Source organism: Scyliorhinus canicula, chromosome 27 (genome assembly GCF_902713615.1).
Source record: "Scyliorhinus canicula chromosome 27, sScyCan1.1, whole genome shotgun sequence".
Classification (NCBI taxonomy): Eukaryota; Metazoa; Chordata; class Chondrichthyes; order Carcharhiniformes; family Scyliorhinidae; genus Scyliorhinus; species Scyliorhinus canicula.
The window spans coordinates 13,764,908-13,790,154 of record NC_052172.1 but is presented as its reverse complement, the minus strand read 5'-3'; the positions used below and the strand labels follow the sequence as shown (position 1 = coordinate 13,790,154).

General features: G+C 52.4%; 2 protein-coding genes across 2 annotated transcripts; both read right to left on the bottom strand.

Moving 5' to 3' along the window:
• Positions 1 to 3,911: 3,911 nt before the first annotated feature.
• On the bottom strand, positions 3,912 to 16,793 carry tbcb (tubulin folding cofactor B). The gene is made up of 6 exons (XM_038786000.1): positions 16,509 to 16,793; positions 11,584 to 11,727; positions 8,817 to 8,913; positions 6,758 to 6,949; positions 5,234 to 5,306; positions 3,912 to 5,086 (listed from the first exon to the last, which is right to left on the bottom strand). The coding sequence occupies exons 1-6, from the start codon at positions 16,629 to 16,631 to the stop codon at positions 4,969 to 4,971; spliced, it is 747 nt and encodes a 248-aa protein (XP_038641928.1). The 5' UTR covers positions 16,632 to 16,793; the 3' UTR covers positions 3,912 to 4,968.
• Positions 16,794 to 19,507: 2,714 nt separating this feature from the next.
• LOC119957936 (basic proline-rich protein-like) lies at positions 19,508 to 20,855 on the bottom strand (the record flags this gene model as incomplete). The annotated part of the gene is made up of 3 exons (XM_038786152.1): positions 19,508 to 19,886; positions 20,027 to 20,155; positions 20,191 to 20,855. Coding segments are annotated over 3 exons (1,173 nt in total), but the record flags the coding sequence as incomplete, so codon positions are not given.
• Positions 20,856 to 25,247: the final 4,392 nt, after the last annotated feature.

The window sequence follows — 25,247 nt, the reverse complement described above, 5'->3', positions numbered from 1 at the left end:
TTGCTTGGGCTGAAATGTTTCGGCCATTAAGAGAGACTAGTTAGGCTGGAATTGATTTCCTTGGAGCAGAGAAGGTTGGGAGGGGACCTGACTGGTGTACAAAATTATGAAGGACATAGATTGCCTAGATGAGAAGGAACCTTTCCCCTTAGCGATGGGGGTCAATAACCAGGATGCATAGAATTACTGTAATGGGCAGGAGATTTAGAGGGGATTTGAAGAGAAACATATTCACCCAGAGGGTGGTGGGAATCTGGAACTCTCTGCCTGAAAGGGTGGTAGAGGTGGGAACCATCACAACATTTAAGAAGCATTTAGATGAGCATTTGAAACACCCCAACGAACAAGGCTACAGACCAAGTGCTGGAAAATGGGATTGGATAGGCTTGATAGCCAGCACAGACGTGATGGGCCAAAGGGCTCTCTGTGCTGTATGACACTATGGCCATCCCTCAGCCTTAGGGATGGTGACTTGCCCTCAGTTACTGATAGACCCACGACTGTAGTGAGCCCCGAGTCCTGGAGACTCTACGAAAGCCACAAAATACTTAAAAGGAATAGACAGGGTAGATGCAGGTAAATTGTTTCCCTTGCCTGGGGAGTTTCGAACCAGGGGGGTGCAATTTCAAATTAAGGGGGAAACTACTTAGGCTCCATTAGAGGAGAAATATATTTACACCGGGGGGGGGGGGGGGGGGGGGGGGTTAATCGTTGGAATTCTCTAGCCCAGAGGCCTGAAGAATCTGTCATTGAGTATTGTTGGTAGTTTGAAAATCACTAGTTTTTGTGTGACTATCATTTTGTAGTTGGAATTAATATGTTCTTAAGCGTTTTCTGCTAAAGTTGATGGAAGCCATTTTAATAAAAAAGAAACAAATGTGATTGGAAGCCAGCCAGATTAGATAAGTAGACAGCCTTAATTGTGTAATCCGTTAATAGATGTTAGAAAGGCTGGAAATGTAATTTGGAAGAGAAATGTTTATGACTTTTGTAATTATAAGCATTTTATTAACACTGGATTATTAATAGACGTTTAAAGTGCTTTGAGAGAAAGGATTAATGTGTTTCTCAGGCCACAGTACACAAAGACAGAATATGAAGGTTAACCTTGACTTGGGGGGAGAACGGAACAGGCCCTTAATTCCAGGTGGCAGACAGCCATGTGGACCAATTATTGGTTGAGATCTAAGCCAACCTCGAGAGAAGTAGTTTGAGAAGAAAACTAAGGCAGTGTGTGTAAATTAGCTAAAAACCAATGGGTTATTATTTTATTATTGACAAGTTAAAGACCAATTGGCTATTTTTGCAACAAACTGGCTAAGGTGGGTTTTCAATGTTTTACGGTATAAAAAAAGCACCTGGAGAAGTCATTTTACTAAAAAAAGGATGGGCAGAGGCAGAAGAGGATGTGAAGAAAGATGTAGAGAAAGATGTAGGTAGTGGGGGAGAGTGAGATGTTTATGAGGCAGAGAAGAGAGGTCTTCATGGGGAGGCGGAGAGCAGTCTTTGATGTTTTTAAAGAGTTGTTACTTTGTGACTTGGTCTGAGAAGGGTGGTGAGATGTCTGTTCATTTGTTAAAAGTTTAAGCTTTACCAATTGCATTTGATTGACACCTTGGCTGACTTGTTACCTTTTTCAATGGTTAATAGGCTTTCTGAATTCAACATTTAAAGTGTTCTTTCTTGCCATATGGTTAAGTCACTAGAACCTTATGAGGGGAGGCTGAACAGTCTACTTCTAGGTCATGTTGCAGCTGTACAAAACTCTGGTACGGCCACATTTGGAGTATTGCGTACAGTTCTGGTCGCCTCATTATAGGAAGGACGTGGAAGCTTTGGAACGGGTGCAGAGTAGATTTACCAGGATGTTGCCTGGTATGGAGGGAAAATCTTATGAGGAAAGGCTGATGGACTTGAGGTTGTTTTCGTTAGAGAGAAGAAGGTTAAGAGGTGACTTAATAGAGGCATACAAAATGATCAGAGGGTTAGATAGGGTGGACAGTCCCCTTCTCCCGCGGATGGAGGTGGCTAGCACGAGGGGACATAGCCTTAAATTGAGGGGTAATAGATATAGGACAGACGTCAGAGGTAGGTTTTTTACGCAAAGAGTGGTGAGGCCGTGGAATGCCCTACCTGCAACAGTAGTGAACTCGCCAACATTGAGGGCATTTAAAGGTTTATTGGATAAGCATATGGATGATAATGGCATAGCGTAGGTTAGATGGCCTTTAGTTTTTGACTTCCCAAGTCGGTGCAACATCGTGGGCCGAAGGGCCTGTACTGCGCTGTATCGTTCTATGTTCTATGTTCTAATTTTCCCTTCACTACTCCGAACACAGCACTAGCTGTGAAACTCACCAGAACTCCTTACCCCCAGTAACATCCGTCAGCCTCAACCGCTGTACTCCTCCCAACAGTCCCCTACCACTGGCGACACACTATCCTCAAATTGTAGTCACCTTCCACTGCCAGCGCAGAGGCCAGCCTCACATGCCTGCTCTAAAAGTCCTTGCTGACCACTCCCTGCACACATCATCTATTCTGGTCCTCCCACTGAAAATAACAATGCCTACAAAAGACTCAATATAATGGCTGATCTTTCTCTCCTCTCAAGCCACCACACTCTATAGACGGAAACCTCTATTTTGCCCATGTACTACTCTAGTCAACGATCTCTGTATATTCATACCCTACCCGAACCATTCTCCCATGTCAAAAACTGATTAGAGGAAAGTTCTGATGAGTACTTCACTGTGGAGAAAAATCAATTGTAAACTTCTAAAGTACAGTTCACACATCAATGGTGCTGAGGTGGAGATGGCCGACAGCTTCAAATTCCTAGGTGTGCACATCACCAAAAATCTGTCCTGGTCCACCCATGTCAACGCTATCACCAAGAAAGCACAATAGCGCCTATATTTCCTCAGGAAACTAAGGAAATTCGGCATGTCCACACTGACTCTTACCATCTTTTACTAATGCACCATAGAAAGCATCCTATCTGGCTGTACCACAGCCTGGTATGGCAACTGCTCGGTCCAAGAACGCAAGAAACTTCAGAGTCGTGAACACGGCCCAGTCCATCACACGAACCTGCCTCCCACCCATTGACTCCATCTACACCTCCCGCTGCCTGGGGAAAGCGGGCAGCATAATCAAAGACCCCTCCCTGGCCTCTGCGCTGGCAGTGGAAGGCTTATTCACTCTTCCAACTTCTTCCATCGGGCAGGAGATACAAAAGTCCGAGAACATGCACAAACAGATTCAAAAACAGCTTCTTCCCTGCTGTTACCAGACTCCTAAACGATTCTCTTATGGACTGACCTGATTTAATAGTACACTCTTGTATGCTTCACCCGGTGCCGATGTCTATGTATTTACATTACATTGTGTGCCTTGTGTTGCCCTATTATGTATTTTATTTTCATTTTCTTTTCATGTACTAAATGATCCGTTTGAGGTGCTCACAGAAAAATACTTCTCACTGTACCTCAGTACATGTGACAATAAACAAATCCAATCCAATCCAAACCAAATGGCCAACACAAGAACTAATATCAGAATGCAATGAAAAGCTTCCATGAGGTAAGAATGCTTTATTTCTTCACTATCTTTTACATCTCATCAAATTAAAACATATTGGTGTATGTCTGCCTAAACCTTGCTGCAGGGACAATCTCGTACCAGCCTCCCCGGACAGGCGCCAGAATGTGGTGACTAGGGGCTTTTCACAGTAACTTCATTGAAGCCTACTCGTGACAATAAGTGGTTTTCATTTCATTTTTTTTTCATCTTAGTAGTGCAGCCAATTGTCAAACACATCTAGTTGATAAAGTAACCGATTTGGAACAGATTTCTTTTCCTTTTACAACATTTGCACCAGAAAGAAAAAAAGTGGAGAGAGACAAGTGAACAGTGCTGTATTTTAATTGTTAAATTCCTCACTACACTTAAGCGATCATCAGCGAGAAACAATAAAGTTAAGGCGGGAACAAATATGTCCTTTTCATTCAACACAAAAATGTTACGTGCACACCCTGGTAATAAAGCAACATTTCAATGACACACGAGTAAATCACTGCCCTCTCTTTTCAAGTAGATGAAGGTGGGTGTTTGGCAAGATAATGCAAACTTTATATCTCAATTAAGTGTTATAAACTCACCAGAAAATCATTCTTTTAAATACAAGTAAAAAATAAGACATGTTTACCATCTAACCTTTTACACAGCTGACGTCACATTGCACTCTGCATAAATAACTCAGCAGAATCAAGACAGGACGGATGCCAGGTTTTAATCTTTTTGCTTACAGAGATTGCACCCACAGGCATCACACAGTAAGTTAAAAGAATTCAACAACAAGCGTGGTGGTGACCTGCTATCCCAGGAAACAAGTTAAAATGGTAGCTGATATTATTTAAAAGTTCTTGTTGTGACAATCAGCAGCTGTTCGATTACTGCAGTCAAATGCTCAGACCCCTGCCCTAGTGAGCACAATGCATAAATATAAAAGACAAGGTTCAGAAGGGACAAATACTGTTCTTTCATAAATGTATATAAAATTAGTGACGGACATTGTTAAGCCATGGCTGTGGTCTGATGCAATGTAATATTAATTTCCATGGTTTACATTAGGTGTAGCAACTTTTTACTCGAGTGTTTACATAGAGATCCCAACGGTGACTCAGGTAGTGGCTAGTTGTTGAAGCCACTGTACTTTACAAATTCTGAGCCGGTTTGCAAGCAACTCGTGTCAGCTAGTAATTTAGGAATATTACTCTTGCAAATATCACAGGCCAAACTCTTATCTGCAGAGCATACAAAACAAATAAACAGCAAAGTCCTGATATTTTCAGGAACTCCAATCGCCTGAATGTGGCTGCAAGAAGGAATCATTCTATTCAGGATCATCAGGACACAAATCCACAAATAATGTGGCAACACTTCCAAGAGGTAGACAATTAGCATTTACATTTCATCATTTAGACCATAGTCCTCCTCCGGATAATCTCCCACTGTTACGGACTGTGGCTTCACAAATGCACCGTACTTGTACTGACACTGAAAATACTTCTTTCCGTTCACACTGCAGAGGAAAAAACAAAAGCAGTTATCTGATGAGCAAAGAACTCAGAGCAATTTGACTATGACAATTTTACATTCAAAATGCTATTTCAGCACAAGTGAATAACCAATTAGTGACAACAATTGAATTTCACATCACAGGCTTTACCTTCCATCATGTTTCCCTAAAGGTTCATCATATTTCAGTCCAATCCAGTATCCTGGTTTAAAATCTGTTTGACCTGAAAAAGAAAAACTACTGTTTACATTTGAGACAATATGTAAACCCAGGCTGGGCTTGTGAATGTGTATTATGAATCTGCACTCAGCTGACAGTGAAACGTACAACTGAGACCCACGACGAGGCACAGAATGGGCTCCTGGGTGAAGATGCTGGGCTCCAAATAGGCCCGTGGATCCTGTCTCATGTTCAAAACTGCTCTACTGGAATCAACAATCTGAACACATTTTCTTGAACACTTTTCAGAATACAAAATAAAGAAGGGCACTGGGGTTAGTATCCAATCAAGGCCTTTAGAGAAAGCCAGAAAATGCCCACGGGTACAATACACAGGCCAATCAGGTTTAGAACCATAATGTGTTATAGTTGATAGACAAATGTTCCCAGTTAAATGCGGTCATGTTGCTCAATATGGTTAGCCAAAATCAATAGTGTGCAATGTAACAGGAACCAAAGCTACTTTAAAGTGTCACAATACCCTGGGCTGATGCGTGGTCAACTTGACCCAGAGTGGCAACACAGGTGAAATTAGATTTTATTTCAAATAATCAAGGTCTTTGGTTCAATCCCAATCAACTACAGTCGTCAGGTTTATCATTTAAAACACAAGTAACCTTTTATTACGTACAGTATTATAATTAAACAGGAGATCACACACAACACAGAGGGGAAAGGGCTGTGGAAAGGAAAAGAAAATAATATAAAAGGATAAAGATCTTGGATGCACTGGGTTGACTTCCAGTAAATGTCTTTCTGAAGTTCAGACCTTCGATTTGATACTACTGCCTTCTAGGCTGGAGATGGTTTTCTCAGGCAAGGTTGTGTGAACCTTTTCTGCAGGCCCAGCATCATTTCAAGGAGAGAGAGCAAGTGTCAGCATCACACCGGAGCAAATCACTGACCGTTGTCGGGCAGAACACTGTCCCTGGCCAATCCACCAGTTAACCAATCAAACAAACTCCCTCCAAAGCTGGTTCTTAAGATCCACTTGATTCAGTAGTCTGGTTTTTCCTCTCCAAAATACAAAACCTGGGTACACATTGTCCCGGCAAGCAGGCTGTTTTAAATTTGAATCTTCTGCTTAATGGCACATCCCTACTGTGGCTCTACAGACCAAAATAATAAAATAAAATAAAAGGCAACTTTGGAAATAAACAGGGACTCTTAAAATAGCAATTCCTTTATTGGCAACAGCCCAACCAACAAGGTATTCCCAGTCTAGATGGCCACAAATACATCGCTCTAATGGGGCAACTAAGATTCTACATTTCATCTCATTCAACAAAAACATACAACACAAAGGAATCTATGTAGGGCTGAAGTGGCCGGATGGGGGGAGGAAAATGAGGGGGAAGGGAAATATCGAATGCCTGGCAAAAGGATATGTTACATTTGAAAACATATGAAGATCTTTAAATTGTGGACTCTACTGTCAAGTCAGCAGCAACTTACCCACATACATTACTGTGCCACGTTTAGTTGGCTGGCCCGAGATTACAACCTCACATCTTGCACCAACTAGAATGGCATCAGCCAAAGTCTTTTCTTCTTGTACCCTCTGCTCAAGTTCAACCTCATTCTTTGCTTTCTGTTCTTCATCATACAAGCCCAGTTTACTGCGTTTCAGGAACAAACGCATCGAATCTAAAATAGAAACCGGTTAATTGTTTGGTTATAAACAGCCAGAAGCAGTTTCAGCTAACTTCTCTCACCACATTTGTTGGAATATAGTTCAAAAACATAATATAAAAGCTAACTGAACAAATGGGAGGGGAATGAAACTTCCTTACTAATGCCACACACTTCACTCACCAGCTCTGTGCTTTCTTCAAGATGCACCCTCTAACTCCCCCTTCCCATATAGATAGATCTAAGTTGATTCTGTTGGAAACCACTACTATTTCCCCTTTACAGAGGTGTTGATAAATTGAGAGGTTTTTTTTAAACCAGAGTGTGATCATATGATTAAAAATGGAAATTAGAAGCTGGGTAAAATAACTGAGGAAAGCAGGCCAGTCTGTTGACTGGTAGTTAATCGGCTAAGGGAACAGTATGATGAGGCTGCATTTGTCCACATTCCCATTTGCCCAGCAGAGATCAGGCAACACTGCTTTAAATCAATATGGAATGCTACCATCTCACCACTGTGCCTGCTTGGACAGTCATTTAGCCAGGCTGGCGCCCAGTCTCTCAATCCCCTGTTTTTGCATATCTCTGACCAGGCTGGGAGATTGAAAGGGCCGCCATGAGAATCAGTTCTCAAAGCTTTTCATTACCAATGCAAAAATGACTAAGAACTGTAAATATCAATTTTTGTACAGGACTATTTTGCGGGTTTAGTGAAATGTATTGTTAAAATTAAAGTCATAGCTAAACTTCAGAAGTATTTTTAGCCTTAGCAAAAAATGGTTTGTCAGGAGTGCTTTCACTACCTCAGAGATCAGGAGGATACACCTTTTACACACCATTTTTCTGGTGCATACTCCAATGCTTTAAGGATTCACTGCTCCACGCTATTTGAGAAAATGTGGATTTTCCCCAAGGTATCTGCTTTTTGCAGAAAGTCCAGGGCAACTATTAAGAAGGTGCCCAAATTGTGGCCTTGTCTCTGTAAGATAGAATGTATACATATATATGTAGGGTTAGAGTATCTTGGGACAATTAAGGTTTTTTTGTTTTCTTCTTTTTTGCCCAATATTTGGTGACTTTGTATTGCGGCTAGAAACAATTATGTCCTTAAATGTCACTCATACTCAGGATCAGCTTTCAGGTTTAGCGTGGCAGGGTACACAGTTTAGCTGACTATGCCGTTTAACATTGGCTGAAAATGCAGTTTGCTTAGTTCATATCTGCCTGACAAAATCTCATTACATTGTTAAATGAGACGAGTCCCGAGACAGGAATAGGGAATGGGACAATGGGTCAGATGGACGGGTTGGCATCTGGTGTTTTGTCGCTTTGTCAGTGCTACCTCATTTGTGTGTGTGTGTGTGTGTTTGGGGGGGTGGGGGCGAGATTTATTCACAAAAGCTATCCGGATGTAATGAATCATCTAGATCTATGGAGTACTTGGGCTCTCCTTCACAATTTACAGAAAGTCAGCATCAAAGGGATCCCCGAATGGGTAGCTTATTTTTCCAGACATCTGCTACTTACAGACAATGCTTGTGACAAAGGTATATTTGAACACAATAAAAAGATCACGATGGCAAACCAGATTTAGTGTTGCATGTGAATTCCTTCACTTCACCTGCAATTCTCTTAAAATGTGTCAGCTCAGGTGACTCCTACATACACAGTGCCTGGTTTAAGAGCATTCTGGCAGCGAGAACCTGGCCACATGAACTAACTAGTGGTTAAATAAGAAAATCAGAAATGGAGCCATAAACTCTCAGCCCATTTTCCAAAAACAATTCTACACGTTATAGAATGCAAGACTGAATCATTCCATGGTTAGAGTATTGTTTTTGAAAAAAGCCAGCACAAGACATTGCTCCCAAAGCCATCTTACCTGTTCTCTTATCATAGGCTTCATTGGACATTTCATATTTTATAACATTAGACACATCCTCAAACTCTCCAATCTTCACTCCACTTTGGTCTATTACCTACAAAACAAATATGAAATAATCACCCTATGCAAGGAAGATGATAATAACCATTCTGCACTATGCCAGTGAGTGGAGACAATCTGCCCCAGAAACTCAAACCAAATTCTCCCAAGCACTGTTCTTCTGTACAGCGCCAAAATAGGATTTCTATCTGGACTTAGTCAAACCTCACCAGCAACCACTTGGTATTTCAGTCATTTAGTGAATCCTTTCGATTTATCAAATGCAGGATTTTAAAAACTTTTTAAAAAATAAATTTAGAGTACCCAATTCATTTTTTCCAATTAAGGGGGAATTTAGCGTGGCCAATTCACCTACCCTGCACATCTTTGGGTTGTGGGAGCGAAACCCACTCACACACGGGGAGAATGTGCAAACTCCACACGGACAGTGCCCCAGAGCCGGGATCGAACCTGGGACCTCGGCGCCGTGAGGCCGCAGGGCTAACCCACTGCGCCACTGTGCTGCCCCATAATCTTTAATTACTATTGCTAATTGTGCATAAAACTTGATTGATTTCATGAGATGTTCAATTAAAAAGCTGGAAATACAAAACAAAATTGTTCAATAAGTTAGTAATTTGTGTACAAAATCAGCTTAGACACCCAAAATTCCTTTGAATGGGGAATGATTGAATATGTTTCTCTGTAAGACCACCAAAATAGCAGGAATGTGTGCTGAAACATGCAGCTTCTGATAATAGAATCCCTACAATGCAGAAGGAGGCCATTTGGCCCTTCCAGTCTGCACTGACTCTCCGAAAGAACACCCTACCTACGGCCAGTCTACCTAACCTGCACATCTTGACTGTGGGAGGAAACTGGAGCACCCGGAGGAAACCCACGCACACACGGGGAGGATGTGCAGACTCCGCACAGACAGTGACCCAGCGGGGAATCGAACCTGGGACCCTGGAGCTGTGAAGCGATTGTGCTATCCACAATGCTACCGTGCTGCCATTTGCCATAGTTGCGTTGGGTACACCGCCCCACACCTCACCCCATTATAAAATACCGCCTTCGGCCTATTGAAGGCCGCACACTTCTTTTCCAATTTGATATATTCAGATCGTAAGCCCGTTCCGGTCAATATTCTGAATCCTTTTCACTCATAAGAACATAAGAACTAGGAGCAGGAGTAGGCCATCTGGCCCCTCGAGCCTGCTCCGCCATTCAATGAAATCATGGCACTCAGTCCAAGACCCTCTCCTTCTTTGATAATTGGAGATTATCACCGCCCGCAGTGGCTCATTCGGTCTTGGCTTTTGCCTGATCGCCCGACGTGCTCTGACCAATTCTGGAGGGGAGAACACCTCATCTTCCCCCATCTGCCAAGGAAAATACTGGTTCGCCTTTTGGCCCTCCGCTCCCTCTAGCAGCCCCACCAACCCAAGGTTTAACCACCATGACGTTTTCTCGAGGTCCTCCAATTTGAGTCTTAAGCCTTTTTTACTTTCCACCACCATTAGCAGCTCTGCCTCCATTGAGGCAAGCCTATCCTCATGCTTTGACAAGGCCCCCTTGACCCCTTTTAAGGTCTTGCCTTGTGCCTGCACCACTTTCGAAGTTCGTATCAACTGTTCATGGATCAGGCCCAAAGCCGCTTCGCTAGTGGCTTTAAAAGATTCCTGAATTTGCTGGCCCTGCCCCTCGGGCTGCCTGTCCATTCGTTTGTCGACCTTTTAAGCTCCTGCACCATTACCGCAACCAACGTGTTTAATGTAGTGTCGTGACGGCCATCTTCCCTCCTTCACCTTCCATCGATGGGCTTCCCTCCTGAGCCTTTTTAACATTGGGCTTCTTTGTCCATGATTTCGACATACCTCTGTCAGGAAAGAGTTCACCTCCTCAACTCACTGGGCTTGGGCTCCGAAAACCCGGAAAAAAAAACGGGTAAAAAGCATCAAATACAAAGACACTCTTTGTGTGTCGTCTTTACATGGTGTCACCATAAGTCCCTTCTTGTAAGTGTCATGATTAGTGCAAGACTAAAAGTTCCGATGTGTCTCTTCTCAGCAATACATCAAACAACAATTTAGTGGGTTTTGGTTGGATAATAGTGATGCAAATAACAGTAGTTTCCTGAACAACTTCAAATAGAGCCAGGGATATGAAAATACATAAATTCGTTATTAATCTAACATCACATCTGAAAGAAGAACAGACACAAGTGTGGAGAATTAGATTAATTCTGCTTTCACGTACCAGCCTAGATGGTGTTCAAAGGCTGAAATTAGAGAAAGCAACACTACAACCTGAAAATTCCCCTTCAAGCCACTCACTGGAACTATAATCACCTTTTCTTCACTACCGCTGGGTCACAATCCTGGATTCCCTTCCTGACAGCACTGTGGGTGTACCTACAGATGGTCTGCAGCAGTTCAATAAGCCACCTCACCACCACCTTCTCAAGGGGCAATTAGGGATGGCGAACCAATGTTGGCCTGGCCAGCAACACCCACATACCATAAATGAATTTTTTTAAAAGGTGATAATGTGGGCAAGGAAGATTGAAAAGGCACTTGATGGGATCAAGGGCAATTAGAACGAAAGGAATATGAAAAAGTAGATTTTTCTTTTTTTTAAAAAGGTCCTTTTATTGGACTAAACGATTGAGGTTCACATTCAATGAGTTTACTGAAAATAGTTGTGACTGTGCTATACTCACATGTATTCGGCAGCGGTCATCAATTGGATAGGAACCCAGCAATGCATCATCTTGGTTCAGCAAGCCAATGAATTTGTCATCTGGACTGAATAGCTGCAGCTCCATGCAGGAGGCTGGAGAGCCCACAATCAGCTCCAATTTGCACTGTTGTAAACAAAGAACAGCAAGGTTTTAAAAACAGGTTCCTCACAACATAGAGGATTTAACAGAAACTGGATATCCATAGAAGTGGGGTCATATGGCTTAAAACTAATTCTCAACTACTCTCTTCATTGCATCATTCGAGCCAATTTTCCCTGTTACCTTTTTGCATGGTACCTATTCAATTTTGAATCACACATGCATTATCTTGAATGGAACAACTTGTGAGCAGCTTGCATGGTACCTTCTGGAATGTTGCACATGCACACACCTCACAGAGCACATGAGAACAGCAATAGCCCAGCCAGCTCCTCGAGCCTGTTCTGTGACCCAACTCCACAGAGGTGATTATGCTTTTGGCAGCCTTCTGAGTTACAAATATATGACTGCCTGTCCAACACCCACCACTTTTATCTCTTTCATTGAGCGTTGCGTTATCTGACCCAATGTCTCCCCATGTGGCTCACTCATACGGTGTTTCATAATGCTCCGGTGAAGTGTCCTGGGATGTTTTACGACATTAAGGGTGAACACAAGTTTAAATTGTTGTGGATTCCACAGCAAGAGAGTAACCAACGACTTTCCAAAACAATGGGTGTGAAGGAATGTGCAAGTTCTACGACAGACTCTCAAAACGTACAGATCCTGGGAAAGCAAAGCTCACAAATTAGCACCTAACCTGTGTAAGCATTCTTTTATTTCCAGAAAAATACTTGTGAAAACATTAGGCTTACAGGCCAACATTAAAATAAACTTTTTTTTTTCCACATCTTGAGTAAATATAGTTTAAAAGTGCAAAGACAGAACATCCAGATATCATCAATACCCCCGTTCTATTCCCAAACCAGAGTAATTTATGTATTTGAGAGAACTTTTGTTATGTGCAATCTGTTGCAGTCCAGTGTGTTCCAGACTGCAGTGTGGCTATGCATTTCACAGGAGACAGTAATCCCAACAGCACATTGTTAATTCTGTATATTTAGCTCTCAATTAATACCAAATCACATCCATCAAGCAGGATTTTTGCTTCAACATTAAAGCTAAGGAGGGAGAAGCAAAATAAAGACTTCCATTTATATTGCACTTCTCAGGACTACGAGTCATCTCAAAGTGCTCCACATCCAATGAAGTACTTTTGAGCCCCTGTTGTAATGTAGGAAGCGATCAATTAGTTCTTTGATTCTGCCCGATTCTCCTGGTTAAATGTCCTTCTCGACTCCAATCTTTAACTTTATCGAAAGTATCCATTTCAAAATGTTGACCTGTCCCACCAGATGCCCATATCTTTCGTCAGTACCCAAGAACAGGATAACCCTGTGCTGCAGTGCACAGAACTGCACACAGCTGAGATCCTGAGGGGAGTTGGGTGGAAAGGATGTTTCCTCTTCTGGCAGAATAGAAAACTCGGGGTCACTGATTCAAAATAGGGGCAGAGATTCTTGGAATTCTCTTCCTCAAAAGCTGTTTGAGGCAGAGTCCTTGAATATCGTTAAGCCAGAGGTAGATAGATTCTTAATAAGCAAGGGGGTGAAAGGTTATAGGGCAGGGGTGGGCAAACTTTTCCGTGCAAGGGCCACATTCAGAAATTCACAATTTTAAAGGGCTGCATAGTATATTAATTAATAGTCCCGGTTGTAACCAATTAGCGTGCGGCATATACCTCAGCGCTTCCCCCGGGGGCATCCTGCCTTTAGCCCTCTTTTTGTCTACTTTTCAAAAATGGCGCTTCACCCGGTTATGATTCTGGGCGCCTCATATAGAACACAGAACATAGAACAGTACAGCACAGAACAGGCCCTCCGGCCCTCGATGTTGTGCCGAGCAATGATCACCCTACTCAAGTCAACGTATCCACCCTATACCAGTAACCCAACAGCCCCCCCCATTAACCTTATAAAAAAAACATTTAAAAAAAAAAAATTTTTTTTTTATGACTTGATCTTGGTGGGCCGCATAAAGACCTTTGGCGGGCCGCATGCGGCCCGCGGGCCGTAGTTTGCCCACCCCTGTTATAGGGAGTAGGCAGGAATGTAACGTTGAGGTTAAAATCAGATCAGCCATGATCAAATTGAATCGCAGAACAGGCCTGATGGGGTCAGTGGCCTACCCGTGCTCCTGATTTGTACATTAATATGTATGCTTGCTTTCACAGTGGCTGTAGGTCAGTGCTTCATCCCCCTAATTTTCCCCAAATAAATTGGTGTTCTACTGATTTGAGGCAGATATTTAGAATGGCACGTCTGTAACGTTTTCTTTGAGAAACCAGTTGAGATAGGGTAGATTGATCGGCACATAATCTGAACTTTGCAATGCTGACATCATATACTTAAAAGTGGAAAAATGGTCCCATATCGCAATGTTTGCCTCATCCTGATGCATACAAAAGCTTTCCTTTAAGCAAAGAGATAGCTTAGTTAGCTTTTAGCTGTGAATAAAGAGCGCAAGACTAATTACAGAAATAATGTTGGGAAGCACTCAGTCAGTTGATAGAGTGGACGTGCAGAGGATGTTTCCACTTGTAGGAAAACTAGAACCAGAGGACACAATCTCGGACTGAAGGCACCATCCTTTAAAATAGAGATGAGGAGGAATTTCTTCAGCCAGAGGGTGGTGAATCTGTGGACGTCTTTGCCCCAAAAGGCTGTGGAGACCAAATCACTGAGTGTCTTGAAGACAAAGATAGGTTCATGATTAATAAGGGGATCAAGGGCAGCGTGGTGGCACAGTGGTTAGCACTGCTGTCTCATGGTGCCGACGTCCCAGGTTCGATCCCGGCTCTGGGTCACTGTCCGTGTCAAGTTTCCACAGTCTCCCCGTGTTTGCGTGGGTTACGCTCCCCACAACCCAAAGATGTGCAGGTTAGGTGGATTGACCACGTTTAATTGCCCCTTAATTGGAAAAAATGAATTGGGTACTCTAAATGTATTTTAAAAAGTATAAAGGGATCAGGAGTTATAGGGAGAAAGCAGGAGAATGGGGATGAGAAAAATACTAGCCATGATTGAATGGCGGAGCAGACTTGATGGCTGAGTGGACAAACTCTGCTCCTACGTCTTATGGTTAATCGGTGGTCAATATGGGGGGGGGGGTTGCACGCCTTAGAGGTTTCTTTTTACTCCTGAATGTGCCCAGAGCACACTCTTCTCTGCTTCTAAGGTCAAAGGAAACCCACAGTAGTTAGCACTATGACTTCACAACACAGGGTCCCAGTTCATTTCCCGGCTTGGGTCACTGCCTGTGTGGAGTCTGCATGTTCTCCCCGTGTCTGCATGGGTGTCCTCTGGGTGCCCCAGTTTCCTCCCACAAGTCCCGAAAGACGTGCTATTAGGTAATTTGAACATTCGGAATTCTCCCAAACAGGCGCCAGAATATGGTGACTAGGGGCTTTTCATAGTAACTTCATTGCAGTGTTAATGTAACCCCACTTGTGACAATAAAGATTACTAATGTAAGCCTACTTGTGACAATAAAAGGTTATTATTATTCAAAAATATGCTTTCAGGGTATCTTTGAAACATTTCTCCTGGCCGCCCATTGATCTATGGCAAGCTGCGTGAGCTGCGAGGAAGAGAGCACACTTGGGAAGGTGAGATTTTGGTGATTGGATAGCTGGCACCACACCCCTAGCTGGGTGGCATGGCAGCACAGTGGTTATCACTGTTGCTTCCAAGCTCCAGCTTCGATTCCAAGCTTGGGTCACTGTCTGTGCAGAGTCCTCACGTTCTCCCTGTGTCTGCGTGGGTTTTCTCCGGGTGCTCCGGTTTCCTCCCACAGTCCAAATATGTCCAAGTTAGGTGGATTGGCCATGCTAACTTGCCCTTTCAGAGTCCAAAAAGGTTAGGGGGGGTTACTGGGACACAGTGGAGGTATGAGCTTAGGTAGAGTGCTCTTTCCAAGGGCTGGTGCAGACTCGATGGGCCTAAAGGCCTCCTTCTGAACTATAAATTATTTGATTCTGTGGGCACTGGGACTTGACACATGTCAATGAGGCAAGGATCGCATGCGCGACTTTAAAACCCGACTACGAGAATCTGATCCCGAAGCCCCACCCCACCCACCATAAATTAGCCCCGACCCGAGTCGGCGCAGGACCGGACGGCAGTGTTAATGCGTTAACTCCGCCTACTCCCGAAGTTCCCCGCCCCGCCCTTAGCCCCCCGCGGGCCCCGCCCATAAACAATCAGCCCCGTCTCCAGGGTCCCGCCCCTTCTGTTAACCGGACTCGCCCCCCACCGGAGGCTCGGCCCCGCCCCCCCTCCCCCCCGGAGGCTCGGCCCCGCCCCCCCCCCCCCCGGAGGCTCGGCCCCGCCCCCCCTCCCCCCGGAGGCTCGGCCCCGCCCCCCCTCCCCCCGGAGGCTCGGCCCCGCCCCCCCTCCCCCCGGAGGCTCGGCCCCGCCCCCCCCTCCCCCCGGAGGCTCGGCCCCGCCCCCCCTCCCCCCGGAGGCTCGGCCCCGCCCCCCCTCCCCCCGGAGGCTCGGCCCCGCCCCCCCTCCCCCCGGAGGCTCGGCCCCGCCCCCCCTCCCCCCGGAGGCTCGGCCCCGCCCCCCCTCCCCCGGAGGCTCGGCCCCGCCCCCCCTCCCCCGGAGGCTCGGCCCCGCCCCCCCTCCCCCGGAGGCTCGGCCCCGGCCCCTCCCCCCGGAGGCTCGGCCCCGGCCCCTCCCCCCGGAGGCTCGGCCCCGGCCCCTCCCCCCGGAGGCTCGGCCCCGGCCCCTCAGCCGCCGCCTGGGAGGGTTTAAATTTGGCGGACTGCGGATCCCCCTCCCCTGGGCCAGTCGGTGACTCACTTTCAGCTCGGACACGGTGACGCCTCGGTTGAATCTTTTCTCCGACACAAAGGACGAAAGCGAGCTGGTGATTCGCACCTCGACCGCCGGCGCCGACACCACCCGGTATGAGCCCTCCTCCATCCCGGTCACAGTGTACGGCCCGGTCCTGACTGCCCTCCCGCCTCCGAAGAGCGACTCAGTCCCCGGGCTGCCGGTTTGAATCACGGGGCCGTTTGGTTCTCGAGCGGCGCCGTTTCCAGAATCTTCCAGCGGCTTGCCTCAGCGCCAACGATGATTGGATAGACGGGAGGCCACGCCCCTTACTCAACAACCAGTCAGCAGGGGGGAAAGAGATGGGCTCAATGAGGGGACGGGGGGCGGGGCCGGGGGAGGAGCCAGGCGGCGGGGCCGGAGGGGGGGAAAGGGGGCGGGGCCGGAAGGGGGAAAGGGGGCGGGGCCGGAGGGGGGGAAAGGGGGCGGGGCCGGAAGGGGGGGGAAAGGGGGCGGGGCCGGAGGGGGAAAGGGGGCGGGGCCGGAGGGGGGGAAAGGGGGCGGGGCCGGAGGGGGGGAAAGGGGGCGGGGCCGGAGGGGGGAAGGGGCCGGAGGGGGGAAGGGGCCGGAGGGGGGAAAGGGGGCGGGGCCGGATGGGGGAAAGGGGGCGGGGCCGGAGGGGGGGGAAAGGGGGGCGGGGCCGGAGGGGGGGGGAAGGGGGCGGGGCCGGTGGGGGGAAATGGGGCGGGGCCGGAGGGGGGGGAAAGGGGGGCGGGGTCGGAGGGGGGGGAAAGGGGGCGGGGTCCGGAAGGGGGGGAAAGGGGGCGGGGTCGGAGGGGGGGAAAGGGGGCGGGGTCGGAGGGGGGGGAAAGGGGGCGGGGTCGGAGGGGGGAAAGGGGGCGAGGAGGGGAAAGGGGGCGAGGAGGGGAAAGGGGGCGGCGAGGAGGGGAAAGGGGGCGGGGTCGGAGGGGGGGAAAGGGGGCGGGGTCGGAGGGGGGGAAAGGGGGCGGGGTCGGAGGGGGGGAAAGGGGGCGGGGTCGGAGGGGGGAAGGGGTCGGGGTCGGAGGGGGGGAAGGGGGCGGGATCGGAGGGGGGGAATGGGGGCGGGGTCGGAGGGGGGGGAAAGGGGGCGGGGTCGGAGGGGGGGAAAGGGCGGGGTCGGAGGGGGGAAAGGGGGCGGGGTCGGAGGGGGGGAAAGGGGGGGGGCGGAGGAGGGGGGAAAGGGGGGGGGGGGGGGGGGAAAGGGGGCGGGGGGGCGGAGGGGGGGAAAGGGGGGGGGGCGGGGGGGGGAAAAGGGGGGGGGGGCGGAGGGGGGAAAGGGGGCGGGGTCGGAAGGGGGGAAAGGGGCGGGGTCGGAGGGGGGAAAGGGGGCGGGGGTCGGAGGGGGAAAGGGGGCGGGGTCGGAGGGGGAAAGGGGGCGGGGTCGGAGGGGGGGAAAGGGGGCGGGGTCTGAGGGGGGAAAGGGGGCGGGGTCGGAGGGGGGAAAGGGGGCGGGGTCGGAGGGGGGAAAGGGGGGGGGTCGGAGGGGGGGAAGGGGGCGGGGGTCGAGGGGGGGAAGGGGGCGGGGTCGGAGGGGGGAAGGGGGCGGGGTCGGGGGGGGGGGAAAGGGGGCGGGGTCGGGGGGGGGGGAAAGGGGGCGGGGTCGGAGGGGGGAAGGGGGCGGGGGGGGAAAGGGGGCGGGGAAAAGGGGCGGGGGGGGGAAGGGGCGGGGCCGGAGGGGGGGAAGGGGGGGGCGGGTCCGGAGGGGGGGAAAGGGGCGGGGGCGGAGGGGGGGAAAGGGGCGGGGCCGGAGGGGGGGAGGGGGCAGGGCCGGAGGGGGGGAGGGGGCGGGGCCGGAGGGGCAGGGCCGGAGGGGGGGCAGGGGGCGGGGCCGGAGGGGGGGAGGGGGCGGGGCCGGAGGGGGGGGAGGGGGGGGGAAGGGGGCAGGACCGGAGGGGGGAAAGGGGGCAAGACCGGAGGGGGGAAAGGGGGCGGGGCCAGAGGGGGCGGGGCCGGAGGGGGGGGAAAATGGGGCAGGACCGGAGGGGGGAAAGGGGGCAGGACCGGAGGGGGGAAAGGGGGCGGGGCCGGAGGGGGGAAAGGGGGCGGGGCCGGAGGGGGGAAAGGGGGCGGGGCCGGAAGGGGGAAAGGGGGCGGGGCCGGAGGGGGGAAAGGGGGCGGGGCCGGAGGGGGGAAAGGGGGCGGGGTCGGAAGGGGGGAAAGGGGGCGGGGTCGGAGGGGGGGAAGGGGGTGGGGTCGGAAGGGGGCGGGGGGTCGGAGGGGGGAAGGGGGCGGGGTCGGGGGGGGGAAGGGGGCGGGGTCGGAGGGGGGGAGGGAAGGGGCGGGGTCGGAGGGGGGGAAGGGGGTGGGGTCGGAAGGGGGCGGGGTCGGAAGGGGGCGGGGTCGGAGGGGGGAAGGGGGCGGGGTCGGAGCGGGGAAGGGGGCGGGCGGAGGGGGGGAAGGGGGCGGGCGGAGGGGGGGAAGGGGGCGGGCGGAGGGGGGGGAAGGGGGCGGGCGGAGCGAGGGGAAGGGGGCGGGCGGAGGGGTGGACAGGGGGTGGGGTCGGGGGGGGACAGGGGGTGTCGGGGGGGGACAGGGGGTGGGGTCGGGGGGGGACAGGGGGTGGGGTCGGGGTGGGAAAGGGGGCGGGGTCGGAGGGGGGGGAAAGGGGGCGGGGTCGGGGGGGGAAAGGGAAAGGGGGGGGGTCGGGGGGGGAAAGGGGGCGGGGTCGGAGGGGGGAAAGGGGGCGGGGTCGGAGGGGGGGAAGGGGGCGGGGTCGGAGGGGGGAAGGGGGGGGGTCGGAGGGGGGGAAAGGGGGCGGGGTCGGAGGGGGGGGAAAGGGGGCGGGGTCGGAGGGGGGGAAAGGGGGCGGGGTCGGAGGGGGGGAAGGGGGCGGGGTCGGAGGGGGGGAAGGGGGGCGGGGTCGGAGGGGGGGAAGGGGGCGGGGTCGGAGGGGGGAAGGGGGCGGGGTCGGAGGGGGGGAAGGGGGCGGGGTCGGAGGGGCGGGGGCGGGGGTCGGGGGGGAAGGGGGCGGGGTCGGAGGGGGAAGGGGGCGGGGTCGGAGGGGGCAGGGGGGAAGGGGGCGGGGGGGAAGGGGGCGGGGGCAAAGGGGGGGAAGGGGGTGGGGGCAAAGGGGGGGAAGGGGGTGGGGGCAAAGGGGGGGAAGGGGGTGGGGGCAAAGGGGGGGAAGGGGGCGGGGGGGGAGGGGGGAAGGGGGCGGGGTCGGAGGGGGAAGGGGGGGGGTCGGAGGGGGGAAGGGGGCGGGGTCGGAGGGGGGGGGAGGGGGGGGGGTCGGAGGGGGGAAGGGGGCGGGGTCGGAGGGGGGAAAGGGGGCGGGGGGTCGGAGGGGGGAAAGGGGGCGGGGGCGGAGGCGGGGGCGGAGGGGGGAAAGGGGGCGGGGGCGGAGGGGGGAAAGGGGGCGGGGGCGGAGGGGGGAAAGGGGGCGGGGTCGGAGGGGGGGAAAGGGGGCGGGGTCGGAGGGGGGGAAAGGGGTCGGAGGGGGGGGAAAGGGGGCGAGGAGGGGAAAGGGGGCGGAGGGGGATGGGGGAGGGGAGAAGAGGAGGGGGAAGGGGGAAGGGGGAGGGGGGGGAAGGGGGAGGGGGGGGGAAGGGGGAGGGGAGGGAGGGGGGGGGGGGGGGGGGAGGGGGGGGGAGGGGGGGGGGGGAAGGGGGGGGGAAGGGGGAGGGGGGGGGGGAAGGGGAAGGGGGGGGGAAGGGGGAGGGGGGGGAAGGGGGGGGGAGGGGGGGAAGGGGGGGGGGAGGGGGGGGAAGGGGGGGGGGAGGGGGGGGAAGGGGGGGGGAAGGGGGGGGGAAGGGGGGGGGAAGGGGGAGGGGGGGGGAAGGGGGAAGGGGGAGGGGGGGGAAGGGGGAGGGGGGGGAAGGGGGAGGGGGGGAAGGGGGAGGGGGGGGAAGGGGAGGGGGGGGAAGGGGGAGGGGGGGGAAGGGGGAGGGGGAGGGGGGGGAAGGGGGAGGGGGGGGAAGGGGGAAGGGGGAGGGGGGGGAAGGGGGAGGGGGGGGAAGGGGAAGGGGAGGGGGGGGAAGGGGGAAGGGGGAGGGGGGGGAAGGGGGAAGGGGGAAGGGGGAAGGGGGAGGGGGGGAAGGGGGAGGGGGGGGGAGGGGGGGGAAGGGGGAAGGGGGAGGGGGGAAGGGGGAAGGGGGAGGGGGGGGAAGGGGGAGGGGGGGGAAGGGGGAGGGGGGGGGGGGGGGAGGGGGGGGAAGGGGATGGGGGGGGGGGGAGGGGGGGGAAGGGGGAGGGGGGGGGGGGGGGAGGGGGGGGAAGGGGGAGGGGGGGGGAAGGGGGAGGGGGGGGAGGGGGGGGAAGGGGGAGGGGAGGGGAGGGGGGGGAGGGGGGGAGGGGGGGGAGGGGGGGGAGGGGGGGGGAGGGGGGGGAAGGGGGAGGGGGGGGAAGGGGGAGGGGGGGGAAGGGGGAGGGGGGGGAGGGGGGGGGAGGGGGGGGAAGGGGGAGGGTGGGGAAGGGGGAGGAAGGGGGAGGGTGGGGAAGGGGGAGGAAGGGGGAGGGTGGGGAAGGGGGGAGGAAGGGGGAGGGTGGGGAAGGGGGAGGATGGGGGAGGATGGGGAAGGGGGAGGAGGGGGGAGGATGGGGAAGGGGGAGGAAGGGGGAGGGTGGGGAAGGGGGAGGGTGGGGGAGGGGGAGGAAGGGGGAGGAAGGGGGAGGGAGGGGGAGGGGGAGGAAGGGGGAGGAAGGGGGAGGGTGGGGAAGGGGGAGGGTGGGGAAGGGGGAGGAAGGGGAGGGTGGGGAAGGGGGAGGAAGGGGAAGGGGAGGGGAAGGGGAGGGGGGGAGGGGAAGGGGAGGGGGGAGGGGAAGGGGAGGGGGGGAGGGGAATGGGGGAAGGGGGGGAGGGGAATGGGGGAAGGGGGGGAGGGGAATGGGGGAAGGGGGGGAGGGGAATGGGGGAAGGGGGGGAGGGGAATGGGGGAAGGGAGGGGGGGAGGGGAAGGGGGGGGGGGAGGGGAAGGGAGGGGGGGAGGGGAATGGGGGAAGGGGGGGGGGGGAGGGGAATGGGGGAAGGGAGGGGGGGAGGGGAATGGGGGAAGGGAGGGGGGGAGGGGAATGGGGGAAGGGAGGGGAAGGGAGGGGAGGGGGAAGGGAGGGGAGGGGGAAGTGAGGGGAGGGCAGGGGGAAGTGAGGGCAGGGGAGGGGGAAGTGAGGGGAGGGGAATGGGGGAAGGGAGGGGGGGAGGGGAATGGGGGAAGTGAGGGAGGGGGAAGTGAGGGGAGGGGGAAGTGAGGGGAGGGGGAAGTGAGGGGAGGGCAGGGGGAAGTGAGGGCAGGGGAGGGGGAAGTGAGGGGAGGGGAGGGGGAAGTGAGGGGAGGGGAAGTGAGGGCAGGGGAGGAGGAAGTGAGGGGAGGGGGAAGTGAGGGGAGGGGAGGGGGACAGTGAGGGGAGGGGACAGTGAGGGGAGGGGAGGAGGAAGTGAGGGGAGGGGGAAGTGAGGGGAGGGGACAGTGAGGGGAGGGGAGGGGAGGGGAGGGGGAAGTGAGGGGAGGGGAGGGGAGGGGGAAGTGAGGGGAGGGGGAGGGATAAGTGAGGGGAGGGATAAGTGAGGGGAGGGATAAGTGAGGGGAGGGATAAGTGAGGGGAGGGATAAGTGAGGGGAGGGGGATGTGAGGGGAGGGGGAATTGAGGGGAGGCGGAGGGGGAAGTGAGGGGAGGGGGAGGAGGAAGTGAGGGGAGGGGTAGGGGGAAGTGAGGAGAAGGGGGTAGGGAAATGACGGTCATTGAGGATCCGAGCAACATTGTGCCTCAAATGCGTTGAACGTGGTTTCACAATCTAACCAGGTCAGAGTAAATGAGTACATTTGCTGATTGACGAATCCCTGGGGTGAACAGCTGGTCTCCCCCATTCCTCACGGTGCGTTGCCAAGCTTATTCCATCACATCACATTCCTGCTCAAGTTTCAACAGCACCTATTTTCACTTTCCATTGTCACGACCCCCTGGGCCGGTGGTGGCACGGTCAATTCCAACCCCACTTGACCCAGAGTCGCAACACAAGTGAAATTGGGTGTTATTTTAAAATACCCGCAGGCCTTGGCTGGGCCCCAATAAACTGCAGTCACCAGGTTTGGAACCTTTGCATAAATAACCTTTTTATTATTTAACCGTGATATAATTAACTGAAAAGATGTAACTGACTACCTAATACCCCTCACCCCTCACCCCTCCTCTCCCCTTTCCACACAGACAATATAGGTGGAAAGAGGGGTGGAGAGGGAAGAAAAAATGATGATAAAATAAAATTCCAATAGGAATTAAAGTCTTTCAGGAGTTCAAGCTTTCAATTTAATGCTTCTAAGCTTTACAGGGTTTTCTCTGGCAAGTCTACCTACTTCCAACCAAAAGAGAAAATGCTGGAAAATCTCAGCAGGTCTGGCAGCATTTGTAAGGAGAGAAAAGAGCTAACGTTTCGAGTTCAGATAACCCTTTATCAGAGCTAAAAGACATAAAGTGGGAGATATTTATACTATAGGGTGAGGGAATGAAAGATGAGTCATAGCCACAGAAACCAAGGGAAAAGAGTGCTTTGTAGATTCAGGATCATTTCAACTATAAAGATGTGCCAGGCACTTGCTGATTTTAGAACAGTAAAGCAGTTATTTACCAGCAGTGAGAGTTCCTACTCCCTTCATGGGCAGCACGGTAGCATTGTGGTTCGCACAATTGCTTCACAGCTCCAGGGTCCCAGGTTCGATTCCCGGCTTGGGTCACTGTCTGTGCGGAGTCTGCACATCCTCCCCGTGTGTGCGTGGGTTTCCTCCGGGTGCTCCGGTTTCCTCCCACAGTCCAAAGATGTGCAGGTTAGGTGGATTGGCCATGATAAATTGCCCTTAGTGTCCAAAATGCCCTTAGTGTTGGGTGGGGTTACTGGGTTATGGGGATAGGGTGGAGGTGTTGACCTTGGGTAGGGTGCTCTTTCCAAGAGCCGGTGCAGACTCGATGGGCCGAATGGCCACCTTCTGCACTGTAAATTCTATGATTCAAGGTCTAATCCCTTCTGCCCAGCCCTTTTCAGAAGCATCCCAGAGGAATCGATGACTGACTGTTGTCAGCCAGAACACTGTCCCTGGCCAGCCCACAGGCTACCAGCCAGCCAATCGAATCAACTTCCTCCAAATCTGGTTCTTAAGATTCACCCGGCGCCGATGAATCTATATTCTCCTCCAAAAAAAAACAAATCCTGGAACACACTGTCCTGACTAGCAGGCTGCTTCATCTCGAAAGCACTGCTTCCAATTATTTATGTGATTCATATTCCAATTATGGGTCCATAGATCAAAAATAATAAAACAAAAGAAATGGGAACAAAGGGAAATCAAAAGGAACCTAGCACAATGTCTGTCCTCGTCTCTCCATGTATCAATCTGTGGAGATAAAGAGGACAATTCCTCAGAATGCCTTCCTTCTGTGAATACATATGATGTACAACCGTCCAGCCAGCACACATACTTGTGCCTCAATCGGTCCAGTCGGAGCTCTGGTGGGAGGAGCATCTGTGGAGAGTCCACTTCAGGGAGCGCAAGCCTATCTTGTTTCTGCTCAGCTGAAGACAGAGGCCGAAGCCAGGAGGCCAATGTCGAGAAGGAGAGGTAGTGGCTTTGACAGCACTGACTTTGTAAGGCATTGAAGGACATGTCACGTACACCCTCCACAATAGTGGAGCTCGAAAAGAGGGCACATTATTTTCATACTTAATTGTGAGAATGTCATGGAGTAGCCAACTCCATCGAGCAGGGCAAATCCACAGCTGAGCATGAAATGGCTGCTGACTGAAATATGTGCCTTATCCATGGGCTCACAGTGTATCACCTATCTTCAGGAAGCTGCTTCCAGCATAATAGGAGTGATGTTACTCATAAGAGGGTTCATGGAAGTTAGACTCCCTTAGGAATCCTCATCGTTAATTGTAGCAGTCTTTAGTGGAGCCATCGGTCTCCTAATCCCTGAGATCACAGGTCAAAAGCCTCTCCGCAGTTAGTGCAGGGATCTGACTAGCTTGCGGCTACCTGTGTTGTAGCCACACAGGATGCACCACATCAATATGATAGGATATGCATACGGGTATTTGAAATGTTATACTGGTGAGGTTTCTAGATCAACATGTAGTATTAACACCACTTACACATTTATTCCATTATTGTATGCTGAGTACCAAACATGATGAGGCTTGACTTAGAGCCCAGAGTCTGAAAAGGATGATCTCAGTCGGGGGTTCTGTTTTGACAACAGGGGGCAACACTTGACTCTACTTGCTTGACATTTTTAAGTGGTTATGAGAGGTTCTTTCTGTGATCACTTTTGTCAAGGTGTCAGTGCTTATTTGGACAGGACCAGAGGTGAGACGTGTTTGAAAGTCTATGCTATTGATACTCGAGTGGTCTGTCTGATTGACATTTATATCGGGTTGTAGCATTTTTTCCCAATTTGTGAATGGCTTTTTGAGCAGTTTCATCCAAGCTATTGTTACGATATGGCTCATTGGTTTTGCAGTGTATGAAATGAAAAAAATGAAAATCGCTTATTGTCACGAGTAGGCTTCAATGAAGTTACTGTGAAAAGCCCCTAGTCGCCACATTCCGGCGCCTGTCCGGGGAGGCTGATACGGGAATCGAACCGTGCTGCTGGCCTGCTTGGTCTGCTTTCAAAGCCAGCGATTTAGCCCAGTGAGCTAAATCAGGGCTAAATCAGTGTATACTGAGTGAATGGGCATGGATGGTTCATAAATTGTAATGTAGTCCACAAATTCAAACTGAGTTGGAATGGGGGGAG